The sequence below is a fragment of the Ranitomeya imitator genome, chromosome 1 (genome assembly GCF_032444005.1).
Source record: "Ranitomeya imitator isolate aRanImi1 chromosome 1, aRanImi1.pri, whole genome shotgun sequence".
Lineage (NCBI taxonomy): Eukaryota > Metazoa > Chordata > Amphibia > Anura > Dendrobatidae > Ranitomeya > Ranitomeya imitator.
In genome coordinates, this window is record NC_091282.1 from 445,134,062 (window position 1) to 445,148,124 (window position 14,063).

The window sequence follows — 14,063 nt, forward strand, 5'->3', positions numbered from 1 at the left end:
GACTGCTGAACAGAAGAAGAAGCTGCGGGCGCCGAGGGCCATGTGTCTGGGAGAAGCTGCCAGGGACCGCAGCGGGAGCAGGTGAGTATTTCATATTCACCTTTCCTCGTTCCACCACCGCCCCATCTTCTGCGTCCTCTGCAGTGACTATTCAGGTCAGAGGGCACGAAGGCATATTAGTGTGTGTGCCGCCCTCTGCTTGAACAGTCAGTGCGGAGAGATGGGACGATGAGGAGCAGCGGGCAGCGACGAGAGGTAAGTATGTCATTTTTTTATTGCAGCAGCAGCATTACAAGTGGCACATTGTTATATGGAGCATCTATGGGGCCATAATGAACTGTATGGAGCATTATATGTAGCACATTGTTATATGGAGCATCTATGGGACCATAATGAACTGCATGGAGCATTACATGTGGCACATTGTTATATGGAACATCTATGGGGCCATAATGAGCTGTATGGAGCATTAAATGTGGCACATTGTTATATGGAGCATCTTATGGGGCTATAATGAACTGTATGGAGCATTATATGTGGCACATTGTTATATGGAGCATCTTATGGGGCCATAATGAACTGTATGGAGCATTATATGTGGCACATTGTTATATGGAGCATTTTATGGGGCCATAATGAAATGTATGGAGCATTATATGTGGTACATTGTTATATGGAGCATCTATGGGGTCATAATGAGCTGTATGGAGCATTATATGTGGCACATTGTTATATGGAGCATCTTATGGGGCCATAATGAACTGTATGGAGCATTATATGTGGCAATTTGTTATAAAGAGCATCTATGGGGAAATAATGAACTGTATGGAACATTATATGTGGCACTTTGTTATATGGAGCATCTATGGGGAAACAATGAACTGCATGGAGCATTATATGTGGCACATTGTTATATGGAACATCTTATGGGGCCATAATGAACTGTATGGAGCATTGTATGTGGCACATTGTTATATGGAGCATCTTATGGTGCCATAATGAACGGTATGGAGCATTATATGTGGCATATTGTTATATGGAGCATCTTATGGGGCCATAATGAACTGTATGGAGCATTATATGTTGCACATTGTTATATGGAGCATCTTATGGGGCCATAATCAACTGTATGGAGCATTATATGTGGCATATTGTTATATGGAGCATCTATGGGGCCATAATGAGCTGTATGCAGCATTATATGTGGCACATTTGTAAGGAGGTTGCTTTCCCTGCTCCTTACCTAGAACCACTTAGTCAGACAGCTGGGTTGTCGGGGGGAAGACTTTCTGCCCTGGACAGAAGGGACCATGTGACGGCTGGGGCAGGGAGGAAGAGACGGGGGTGTGGTCAGAAAAGTGCGGGAGAGCAGAGCGCGCCAGACAGAGGGGACAGCTGCACAGAGAGAAAGCAGGCTGCAGCGCCGCGCTCCCCATGACAGAGTTCTCCCCGTGAGGGCACTAAGGCTGGAGTGAGAGTGGGGACTTGGAAGCCTCCATAATCTGAGACGACGTATCCCCCCCTACAGTGACCTGAGCGCGCAGCCCCAGTTACCGCACTGACAAGCCAGGACCCCTGAGTGTGACTAAGGAAACTGCTGAGTGTGTGTGTTCGTGCTGCAGAGAGAGAGACTGTCGGCCTGATATCCAGGGACTCGCAGCAGAGTGGCTGTGTGACTTCCTGCTTCCAGCTGCACAGGGAGAACAGGCTGCAAAGGCTTAACCCAATAGTTTCCAGTTTCCAGGAGACAGAGAAGAGACTTCTATCCCCTGGTCTCCATGGTATCAGTACAGAGACTGTGATTCCTGGTACGGAGACTTAACAGTGCAGAGCCCCTGATTCCTGGCTGTGCTGTAAAAGCTAAAGACTCAGAGCCTGTGCATACCCCATTAACTACCGAAACTCCAGGCAGCAGGCTCCTAGAGACTACTCAGCCCACGGACAACAGAGGGACGACAAGTGCTGCTGTTTCTCGGCGCCTACGTTGGAGAAGACGACCCCTCAAGCAAGTCCTCATCAGACTGATAAGTGTTCTTTTCTCAGGAAATCTTGCTTACTCCTGTTACATCGTAACATATTTTTGCACTGTTTTATTGCTAGTTATTTCCCACTGCTTCCTCCCTGCGAGGAGAACCGGATTCCTGTTAATAAACCCCTCAACTGTTGGCCTGTCTGTTCCGTGATGACATACTCAGTACCTGCTTGTTATTACACATTGTTATATGGAGCATCTTATGGGGCCATAATGAACTGTATGGGGCATTATATGTGGCATATTGTTATATGGAGCATCTATGGGGCCATAATGAACTGTATGAAGCATTATATGTGGCACATTGTTATATGGAGCATCTTATGGGGCCATAATGAACTGTATGAAGCATTATATGTGGCACATTGTTATATGGAGCATCTATGTGGTCATAATGAGCTGTATGAAGCATTATATGTGGCACATTGTTATATGGAGCATCTTATGGGGCCATAATGAACTGTACGGAGCATTATATGTGGCACATTGTTATATGGAGCATCTTATGGGGCCATAATGAACTGTATGGAGCATTATATGTGGCACATTGTTATATGGAGCATCTTATGGGGCCATAATGAACTGTATGGAGCATTATATATGGCACATTGTTATATGGAGCATCTTATGGGGCCATAATGAACTGTATGGAGCATTATATGTGGCACATTATTATATGGAGCATCTATTGGGGTCATAAAGAGCTGTATGGAGCATTATATGTGGCACTTTGTTATATGGAGCATCTTATGAGGCCATAATGAACTGTATGAAGCATTATATGTGGCACATTTTTATATGGAGCATCTTATGGGGCCATAATCAGCATTTGTGCAGCATTATATGGGCCAAATATCCATATGGAGCATCTTATGGGACCATAATCAGCATTTGTGCAGCATTATATGGGGCATATTTTAATATGGAGCCTCTTATGGGGCCCATCATAAATTTTACGGAGCATTATATGGGGCGTATTTTGTATGGAGCATCTTATGGAGCATATCTGATTCAATATGGATATTCAAAAACACTTAACCTACTGATGTCTCGAATAATTTTACTTTTATTGGTATCTATTTTTACTTTTGACATTTACCGATAGGTGCTGTATTTCCCACCCTAGGCTTATACTCGAGTCAATAAGTTTTCCCAGTTTTTTGTTGCAAAATTAGGGAGGCCAGCTTATACTCAAGTATATACAGTAGCTGGATAGAAAGGCAAAATGAGCAATTGTAAGTGCCCAATGGTATATAATATGATGACTGCAGAGGGTAAAAACTTTGATGGGAGGAGGAGTGCTTTTTTAAATAATGGTTACATAACGAGGGAATGAATTTTGGTCTTTATTTCTTAGCCAGATTGGCTGTAGCGGGTCACATGAAGTCCCCTGCCAGTAGAATAGACAGGGTGGCCTGCAGGGACATAGGCAGTCATATGGAAGTCCAATTGATATGTATTTTTTTTTAATGACATTTGAAAAAAAATATATAATAGTGAACAACCTCTGTACCTATTGCTACTAATGGCATCTTTGTCCCAAATGTGTCAGGATGCTAACAAAGACCCAGCTTTTAGATATATCTTTAAATAATCAATGGATATGTCTATTCACTGCACTTAATAATGACACTTTTAATTTAGGCTCATCCTCAATTTCTACATTGTATATATTATATTACTTTGAATGTCATGAAATGTCAGGAAACACTGCCACCTAATAATCAATTTTACTTAACCCCTTCCCGACCCATGACGCCACGTAGGCGTCATGAAAGTCGGTGCCATTCCGACCCATGACGCCTATGCGGCGTCATGGAAAGATCGCGTCCCTGCAGATCGGGTGAAAGGGTTAACTCCCATTTCACCCGATCTGCAGGGACAGGGGGAGTGGTAGTTTAGCCCAGGGGGGGTGGCTTCACTCCCTCGTGGCTACGATCGCTCTGATTGGCTGTTGAAAGTGAAACTGCCAATCAGAGCGATTTGTAATATTTCACCCATTATAACGGGTGAAATATTACAATCCAGCCATGGCCGATGCTGAAATATCATCGGCCATGGCTGGAAATACTAGTGTGCCCCCACCCCACCCCTCCGATCGCCCCCCCACCTCCCCGATCTGGCCGGTACACTGCTCCGGCTCCCCTCCGTCCAGTGCTCCGCTCCCCCCGTGCTCGTGTCCGCTCCCCCCGTGCTCCAATCACCCCCCCGTGCTCCAATCACCCCCCCTGCACTCCGATCCACCCCCCCCCGTGCTCCGTTCCACCCCCCGTGCTCCATTCCAGCCCCCCCGTGCTCCGTTCCACGCCCCCCGCGCTCCGTTCCACCCCTCCCGCGCTCCGATTCCCCCCCCCCGTGCTCCGATCCCCCCCCCCGTGATCCCCCCCCACCCTATCATACTTACCGATCCAGCCGTGGTCCCGTCCGTCTTCTCCCGGGCGCCGCCATCTTCCAAAATGGCGGACGCATGCGCAGTGCGCCCGCCGAATCTGCCGGCCGGCAGATTCGTTCCAAAGTGCATTTTGATCACTGAGATATAATCTATCTCAGTGATCAAAATAAAAAAAATAATAAATGACCCCCCCCCCCTTTGTCACACCCATAGGTAGGGACAATAAAAAAATAAAGAATTTTTTTTTTTTCCACTAATGTTAGAATAGGGTTAGGGTTAGGGGTAGGGTTAGGGGTAGGGTTAGGGTTAAGGTTAGGGCTAGGGGTAGGGGTAGGGTTAGGGGTAGGGTTAGGGGTAGGGTTAGGGTTAGGGGTAGGGTTAAGGTTAGGGGTAGGGTTAGGGCTAGGGTTAGGGCTAGGGTTAGGGTTAGGAATGTGCACACGTATTCTGGTCCTCTGCGGATTTTTCCGCTGCGGATTTGATAAATCCGCAGTGCTAAACCGCTGCGGATTTATGGCGGATTTACCGCTTTTTTTCTGCGCATTTCACTGCGGTTTTACAATTGCGATTTTCTATTGGAGCAGTTGTAAAACCGCTGCGGAATCCGCACAAAGAAGTGACATGCTGCGGAATGTAAACCGCTGCGTTTCCGTGCAGTTTTTCCGCAGCATGTGTACAGCGATTTTTGTTTCCCATAGGTTTACATTGAACTGTACACTCATGGGAAACTGCTGCGGATCCGCAGCGTGTGCACATACCTTTAGAATTAGGCTATGTGCACACGGTGCGGATTTGGCTGCGGATTCGCAGCAGTGTTCCATCAGGTTTACAGTACCATGTAAACATATGAAAAATCAAATCCGCTGTGCCCATGGTGCGGAAAATACCGCGCGGGAACGCTGCGTTGTATTTTCCACAGCATGTCAATTCTTTGTGCGGATTCCGCAGCGTTTTACACCTGTTCCTCAATAGGAATCCGCAGGTGAAATCCGCACAAAAAACACTGGAAATCCGCGGAAAATCCGCAGGTAAAACGCAGTGCCTTTTACCCGCAGATTTTTCAAAAATGGTGCGGAAATATCTCACACGAATCCGCAACGTGGGCACATAGCCTTAGGGTTAGGGTTGGAATTAGGGTTGTGATTAGGGTTAGGGGTGTGTTGGGGTTAGTGTTGTGGTTAGGGGTGTGTTGGGGTTAGGGTTGTGATTAGGATTATGGCTACAGTTGGGATTAGGGTTAGGGGTGTGTTGGGGTTAGTGTTGGAGTTAGAATTGAGGGGTTACCACTGTTTAGGCACATCAGGGGTCTCCAAACGCAACATGGCGCCACCATTGATTCCAGCCAATCTCGTATTCAAAAAGTCAAATGGTGCTCCCTCACTTCCGAGCCCTGACGTGTGCCCAAACAGTGGTTTACCCCCACATATGGGGTACCAGCATACTCAGGACAAACTGCGCAACAATTACTGGGGTCCAATTTCTCCTGTTACCCTTGTGAATCTAAAAAAATGCTTGCTAAAACATAATTTTTGAGGAAAGAAAAATGATTTTTTATTTTCACGGCTCTGCGTTGTAAACGTCTGTGAAGCACTTGGGGGTTCAAAGTGCTCACCACATATCTAGATAAGTTCCTTGGGGGGTCTAGTTTCTAAAATGGGGTCACTTGTGGGGGGTCTCTACTGTTTAGGCACACCAGGGGCTCTGCAAACGCAACGTGACACCCGCAGACCATTCCATCAAAGTCTGCATTTCAAAAGTCACTACTTCCCTTCTGAGCCCCGACGTGTGCCCAAACAGTGGTTTACCCCCACATATGGGGTATCAGCGTACTCAGGAGAAACTGCACAACAACTTTTGGGGTCCAATTTCTCCTGTAACCCTTGGGAAAATAAAAAATTCTGGGCTAAATAATTATTTTTGAGGAAAGAAAACGTATTTATTATTTTCACGGCTCTGCATTATAAACTTCTATGAAGCACTTGGGGGTTCAAAGTGCTCACCACACATCTAGATAAGTTCCTTTCAGGGTCTAGTTTCCAAAATGGGGTCACTTGTGGGGGGTTTCTACTGTTTAGGCACATCAGGGGCTCTGCAAATGCAACGTGACGCCCGCAGAGCATTCCATCAAAGTCTGCATTTCAAAACGTCACTACTTCAATTCCAAGCCCCGGCATGTGCCCAAACAGTAGTTTACCCCCACATATGGGGTATCACCGTACTCAGGAGAAACTGGACAACAAATATTGGGGTCAAATTTCTCCTGTTACCCTTGGGAAAATTAAAAAATTCTGGGCTAAATAATTATTTTTGAGGAAAGAAAACGTATTTATTATTTTCACGGCTCTGCATTATAAACTTCTATGAAGCACTTGGGGGTTCAAAGTGCTCACCACACATCTAGATAAGTTCCTTTGGGGGTCTAGTTTCCAAAATGGGGTCACTTGTGGGGGGTTTCTACTGTTAAGCCACATCAGGGGCTCTGCAAACGCAACGTGACGCCCACAGAGCATTCCATCAAAGTCTGCATTTCAAAACGTCACTACTTCACTTCCGAGCCCCGGCATGTGCCCAAACAGTGATTTACCCCCACATATGGGGTATCAGCGTACTCAGGAGAAACTGGACAACAACTTTTGGGGTCAAATTTCTCCTGTTACCCTTGGGAAAATAAAAAATTGCAGGCTAAAAGATCATTTTTGAGAAAATAATTTTTTTTTTTATTTTCATGGCTCTGCGTTATAAACTTCTGTGAAGCACTTGGGGGTTCAAAGTCCTCACCACACATCTAGATTAGTTCCTTTGGGGGTCTAGTTTCCAAAATGGTGTCATTTCTGGGGGATCTCCAATGTTTAAGCACACAGGGGCTCTCCAAACGTGACATGGTGTCCGCTAATGATTGGAGCTAATTTTCCATTTAAAAAGCCAAATGGCGTGCCATCCCTTCCGAGCCCTGCGCCCAAACAGTGGTTTACCCCCACATATGGGGTATCAGCGTACTCAGGACAAACTGGACAACAATATTTGGGGTCCAATTTCTCCCATTATCCTTGGCAAAATAGGAAATTCCAGGCTAAAAAATCATTTTTGAGGAAAGAAAAATTATTTTTTATTTTCATGGCTCTGCGTTATAAACTTCTGTGAAGCACCTGGGGGTTTAAAGTGCTCAATATGCATCTAGATAAGTTCCTTGGGGGGTCTAGTTTCCAAAATGGGGTCACTTGTGGGGGAGCTCCAATGTTTAGGCACACAGGGGGCTCTCCAAACGCGACATGGTGTCCGCTAACAATTGGAGCTAATTTTCCATTCAAAAAGTCAAATGGCGCGCCTTCCCTTCCGAGCCCTGCCGTGTGCCCAAACAGTGGTTTACCCCCACATATGAGGTATCGGCGTACTCGGGAGAAATTGCCCAACAAATTTTATGATCCATTTTATCCTACTGCCCATGTGAAAATGAAAAAATTGAGGCGAAAATAATTTTTTTGTGAAAAAAAAGTACTTTTTCATTTTTACAGATCAATTTGTGAAGCACCTGAGGGTTTAAAGTGCTCACTAGGCATCTAAATAAGTTCCCTGGGGGGTCTAGTTTCCAAAATGGGGTCACTTGTGGGGGAGCGCCAATGTTTAGGCACACAGGAGCTATCCAAACGCGACATGGTGTCCGCTAACGATGGAAATAATTTTTCATTCAAAAAGTCAAATGGCGCTCCTTCCCTTCCGAGCCTTACCATGTGCCCAAACAGTGGTTTACCCCCACATGTGAGGTATTGGTGTACTCAGGAGAAATTGCCCAACACATTTTAGGATCCATTTTATCCTGTTGCCCATGTGAAAATGAAAAAATTGAGGCTAAAAGAATTTTTTTGTGAAAAAAAAGTACTTTTTCATTTTTACGGATCAATTTGTGAAGCACCTGGGGGTTCAAAGTGCTCACTATGCATCTAGATAAGTTCCTTGGGGCGTCTAGTTTCCAAAATGGGGTCACTTGTGGGGGAGCTCCAATTTTTAGGCACACGGGGGCTCTCCAAACGTGACATGGTGTCCGCTAAAGAGTGGAGCCAATTTTTGATTCAAAAAGTCAAATGGCGCTCCTTCCCTTCCAAGCCCTGCCGTGCGCCCAAACAGTGGTTTACCCCCACATATGAGGTATCAGCGTACTCAGGACAAATTGGACAACAACTTTCGTGGTTCAGTTTCTCCTTTTACCATTGGGAAAATAAAAAAATTGTTGCTAAAAGATAATTTTTGTGACTAAAAAGTTAAATGTTCATTTTTTCCTTCCATGTTGCTTCTGCTGCTGTGAAGCACCTGAAGGGTTAATAAACTTCTTGAATGTGGTTTTGAGTACCTTGAGGGGTGCAGTTTTTAGAATGGTGTCACTTTTGGGTATTTTCAGCCATATAGACCCCTCAAACTGACTTCAAATGTGAGGTGGTCCCTAAAAAAAATGGTTTTGTAAATTTCGTTGTAAAAATGACAAATCGCTGGTCAAATTTTAACCCTTATAACTTCCTAACAAAAAAAAATTTTGTTTCCAAAATTGTGCTGATGTAAAGTAAACATGTGGGAAATGTTATTTATTAACTATTTTGTGTCACATATCTCTCTGGTTTAACAGAATAAAAATTCAAAATGTGAAAATTGCGAAATTTTCAAAATTTTCGCCAAATTTCCGTGTTTATCACAAATAAATGCAGAATTTATTGACCTAAATTTACCACTAACATGAAGCCCAATATGTCACGAAAAAACAATCTCAGAACCGCTAGGATCCGTTGAAGCGTTCCTGAGTTATTACCTCATAAAGGGACACTGGTCAGAATTGCAAAAAACGGCAAGGTCTTTAAGGTCAAAATAGGCTGGGTCTTGAAGGGGTTAATATATTTTTAGGTTTTTAAGACTTGAAGTATTATTTCTCTACTCTGCAGTACTTTGCAAAATAAATGTCACTGACTGTTTTAGGAACTTTTAGAAAAGATTACATGCAGGACATATTAAATGAGTCCATGACTAACAGGCTGTGACAGCTAAAGAGTTCAATCCTTTCAACACAACAGTCCCCCATGGGGGCAGCTATTTATTTCTCTGTTCCTTTATCACCTTGGAATTTTTATGGTTATTTTTTTTTTTTAAGAATTCACATTTTGTTGTGTAAAACCCTTCTGTGACCTTATGCCAATTTTCAAATTTAATTAAAGCCATATATAATCTTTATTCTATCCTAAAAGGTTTAATGTTTCTTACTTTTTATTATTATTGCTAGGAAATATTTCAAATTCCAACGCTTGATGTGAGCTAACAACCAGGTATAAGTCAGTTAAATGCGATTAAAAAGCATAGCGCTGCTGTTACCAGATACCGGTCTTATTTTACCGTAGTGAAACACGTAAGGTGGGTTATGCAATGTTCCAATGTGTTCAATGATTTGCAGACAAACTTCTTTGTTGTGCCCGTATTTGTGTGGATCTCCCCAGTACTGCAGTTTACACCTACACTCCAAAGACATACTGATAAGGAGTGTAGATTGTGAGAACCAATGGGGACAGCGATGATGATGGCGCTGTGAAATTAATGGTGCTATATAAGCGGCTAAAGTAAATTGTCACAAAAGCACTTTTTCATACAATAATAGCTGCCATTAAACAAAGGAAACAACGGCAGCAATCGATCATCTTTAATTTGTACTGTGATTATATTGATAATGTGCCGTCTATAGGCAGCTTGAGCTAATATGAATAATATATTACAAAGTATGATGTCTTAAGTTGATGAAGTATATTTTTGCCATTTTACACTTTTAAATTTCTGGTGGAGGCTTCAGACTAATCTCCGTGGACAAAGCTTGTGGCACATGAATACATGAAGACCATTCTGTAATACAGTCGCCTTATTCAATTTAAACTGTTATATATACAAATTGAAATTTGACCATAATTTGAAAACTCACATTCAAGGTAAAAAAAGAAGGAAAGCTGTTTACATATTAAGCACTCCACTTTTTGTGTATTAAAGCCTAAAACTTTTCTAGCTTTGCCTCGTTGCCCTAAAGAACCTAAGTGTCTTCTTAAATAAGAAATGGTAGTTTGTGCATGTGACCTGTGTATGGCCTCCGCCCTCCAGGCAGTGAGTACCTTGAGCGCATACCATTGGGACTTACGTCCCTTTCCTAAAGACCATGACATAGGTGATAACTTCACTGGACACCCTTTTGAGTCCCCATACACACACTTGTAAACAGTGCACAAAGGCTGTATGATTCTCTTTATGGCAGAAATGTCTAATTCATATTATGTCATAGTTTCAGAGTTTATTAAGGTTGATGGTAGACCTAAGTTCATTGAGTTCGACCTATAGCCTAACAGTTGATACTGAGGCAAGCAAAGACCCCATGAGGAAAAAGCTAATTTGCTCCATATTTGGGGAAAGATTCCTTTCCTACTCAGCAGATAGCAATTAGACTAGTTCCCAGCATCCCATCACAGAATCTAGTACTCTGAATCTGTAATATTATATTTATCAAGAAAGGCATCCAGGCCTTTCTTGTACTTTTATAGTAAATTAATCAATACCAATATCATGCGGCAGAGAGTTCTATAGTCTCACTGCTCTTACAGTAAAGAATCACAGTCTATGAGGCCATAGAACATGTTATTATTTGCTTTCTATTAGATCGGTCTGGAACAAAAATAACTTCCTTCTTTCTTCACATGAAAGGTATGCAGAGGTACAGAATAGGTCGCATGCCATGAGCTGTACTTTGGTTAATTATTATTTTTTCTTCTTAGATATAAAATAAATACGGTACATGTCCCGATTCATCATTTGCTGTAGGAGGTATATGGTGGTTAAGTGACTTCTTTTTTCTTCTGCAGCATTTATTACTTTTTTTACTCCAAATTCTTCAAACTGGGGCAAGTAGTTTTAGAAATTTTGCACAAGATCAAAGATGAACTTTTTTCTCATGTTTTACCTGTTTTGTGCTTTTTTTAGAGCCAAAAGTCACATGATCCTTAAAAATATTGCACATGAGTGTTCAACCACGCAAAAATAAAGTTAGATAGATTTTGCACTCCAGTAGGATGCTGTTGGGTAAAGATGTTGTGACATTTCAAAAAGGAAAAAAAAATGATTAGCCTAGAACATCTGGATAAGCTAAACCTCTTCCATCATGGCAAACAAAAATCACTAAAGGTACCTTCACACTGAACGATATCGCTAGCGATCCGTGACGTTGCAGCGTCCTGGCTAGCGATATCGTTCAGTTTGGATCCTGCTGTGATGTCGTTGGTCGCTGCAGAAAGTCCAGAACTTTATTTCGTTGCTGGACTTCCTGCAGACATCGCTGAATCGGCGTATGTGACGCCGATTCAGCGATGTCTTCACTGGTAACCAGGGTAAACATCGGGTTACTAAGCGCAGGGCTGCGCTTAGTAACCCGATGTTTACCCTGGTTACCAGCGTAAACGTAAAAAAAACAAACACTACATACTTACCTTCTGCTGTCTGTCCCCGGTGCTGTGCTTCTCTGCACTGGCTGTGACGTCACCGCTCTGCTTTCCGGCCGCTGTGCTCAGTCAGTGCAGGAAAGCACAGCGCCGGGGACAGACAGTGGAAGGTAAGTATGTAGTGTTTGTTTTTTATACGTTTACGCTGGTAACCAGGGTAAACATCGGATTACTAAGCACGGCCCTGCGCTTAGTAACCCGATGTTTACCCTGGTTACCCGGGGACCTCGGCATCGTTGGTCGCTGGAGAGCTGCCGGTGTGACAGCTCTCCAGCGACCAAACAGCGACGCTGCAGCGATCGAGATCGTTGTCGGTATCGCTGCAGCGTCGCTGAGTGTGAAGGTACCTTTACAAAGCCAAGAAAAGATAGGTTAAAATATGGTGCATATTAAAAAGTGAATAACGTGCAAATAAAAGAGTCCCTATATGGCTTCATTAAGATGTTTGCTTTTCAGTAGATGTTCTGTCCATGAATTTCACGTTCCCATTATAATCTCTGTGGTTATTCACAGGACTGTATTTTTTGCAGACCTTGTGTCCACAAGAAAAAAACACACGGAAAAACGGTTGTGTTTCTGATTGGCATCTTGAATCAAAATTCTATAAAATTGTATAGGTCTGTGAAAATCACAGACAGCAAACAGAAGACATCAGAGTGAAATCTGTGTGTCCTCCATGACTAAAGCACCACTCCAGCATTCTTTTGCATTGCAGCACTGGAGCGGTGCCACTAATCTAAGCTCCCTGCACTCAGTCTCATACTCACCAGCTGCCATCTTCATCTGTTATTTGCACCACTCTGGTCGTCTTCTGCTGGTTTTGACCTGGTCTACAGTTTGCTGGGCGATTGGGAAGACATAACTCAATGGAAGTCTATGAGAGCCAGAAAAGGGACAGAACGAGGTTTCTAGAGATTAACACTGAGAGCTTGTGACTATTACCTCTGACATCCAGTCAGTCAGAAGTTACTGTCACAAGATGACGGCTCCGGGAAAAGCTGAAGATGGCTGGTGAGTATAACACTACGGGCAGGGATATTAGATTGGTAGCACCACTCCAGCACTGAAATAAAAAAAAATGCTGGAGTGGTGCTTTAACAGTGCAATGTATAGGAATAACTTTGTAATATATTTATTTATTCTTTCATATGTTGAAATCACTGATGGTAAAAAAAGACCAAAAAATTATGAAATTTGGACGAAAAACACTGATGACAGTCAGATGTTTTTGCGTGTGCAAAAAATCACTAAAGTCTGAATGAAGCTTTAGATTTATTTTTCCTCCAGAAAAAAGGTGCAAAAATTATGATGAATGGGGAACAAAGACAAGGAAAGAGTGGTTATTCAAGATTTTGTGTCTTCTAATTAGGCCGTGATCACACATGCGAGAAACATGTCCGTGTCTCGCATGTGAAACCCAAGCTCTGGCGCCGGCACTTGGGAGCGGAGCGTGCAGCTCCATGTGTTCCTATGCGGCCGCACGCTCCGCTCTGGAGTGCCAGCACCAGAGCTTGGGTTTCACATGCGAGACACGGACGTGTTTCTCGCATGTGTGATCCCGGCCTTAGTCTCACTATTTTTGCTTCCAGAGATATTTAAACCAGTTGTTGTTTCTCTGCAGTAAATCTCACTTATCTTCTAACAGCTTGGCGGATACATGTTAGAGACATTTTTGTCAGCATTACCTTTTTTCTCGTGTGCTGATCTTTGGAAGAATGAGCTTTTACGTGCTTTCGTAATGAGCTTGGGTCTGTGTATCGCTTACTGCATCCAGGAATCTGACATGCGTAGGGTTTCTAGACAAGAAGAAACGCATAAGGAGAATATGACCACATTACTTCACTGCTAACTGCACTTTCACATTTGTTATCAATGAACATTCCCAAAGGTACTTACAGGATAGCAATCATTTGCTCAAGAAGGGATTAGAAAAATCAGATACAGCAGATTAGTGGAGCAGTCTAACAGCAGTGACTATCCAGAAAACATTGGTTAGGTTTAGAGAAGAATCCTGCTACAGAGACAGAAATCAAGTAAGGAAAAGGATTAGGATTTCAAGCAGCATAGAAAGTACTCAGCAGAATACTGAAGAAAATAGGACATAATATTGTTACACTAAATCTCTTTCTTGGAACAT

The 14,063-nt window shown here is 43.2% G+C and overlaps 1 protein-coding gene across 1 annotated transcript in view; it reads right to left on the reverse strand.

The window, feature by feature from the left end:
• Positions 1 to 14,063, reverse strand: part of GLIS3 (GLIS family zinc finger 3) — a 669,467-nt gene that overhangs the window by 207,307 nt on the left and 448,097 nt on the right. Inside the window, exon 6 of the mRNA XM_069764174.1 lies at positions 13,612 to 13,722. Within this exon, the coding sequence (XP_069620275.1) occupies positions 13,612 to 13,722 (111 nt within the window). The remainder of the gene's footprint in view (positions 1 to 13,611; positions 13,723 to 14,063) is intronic.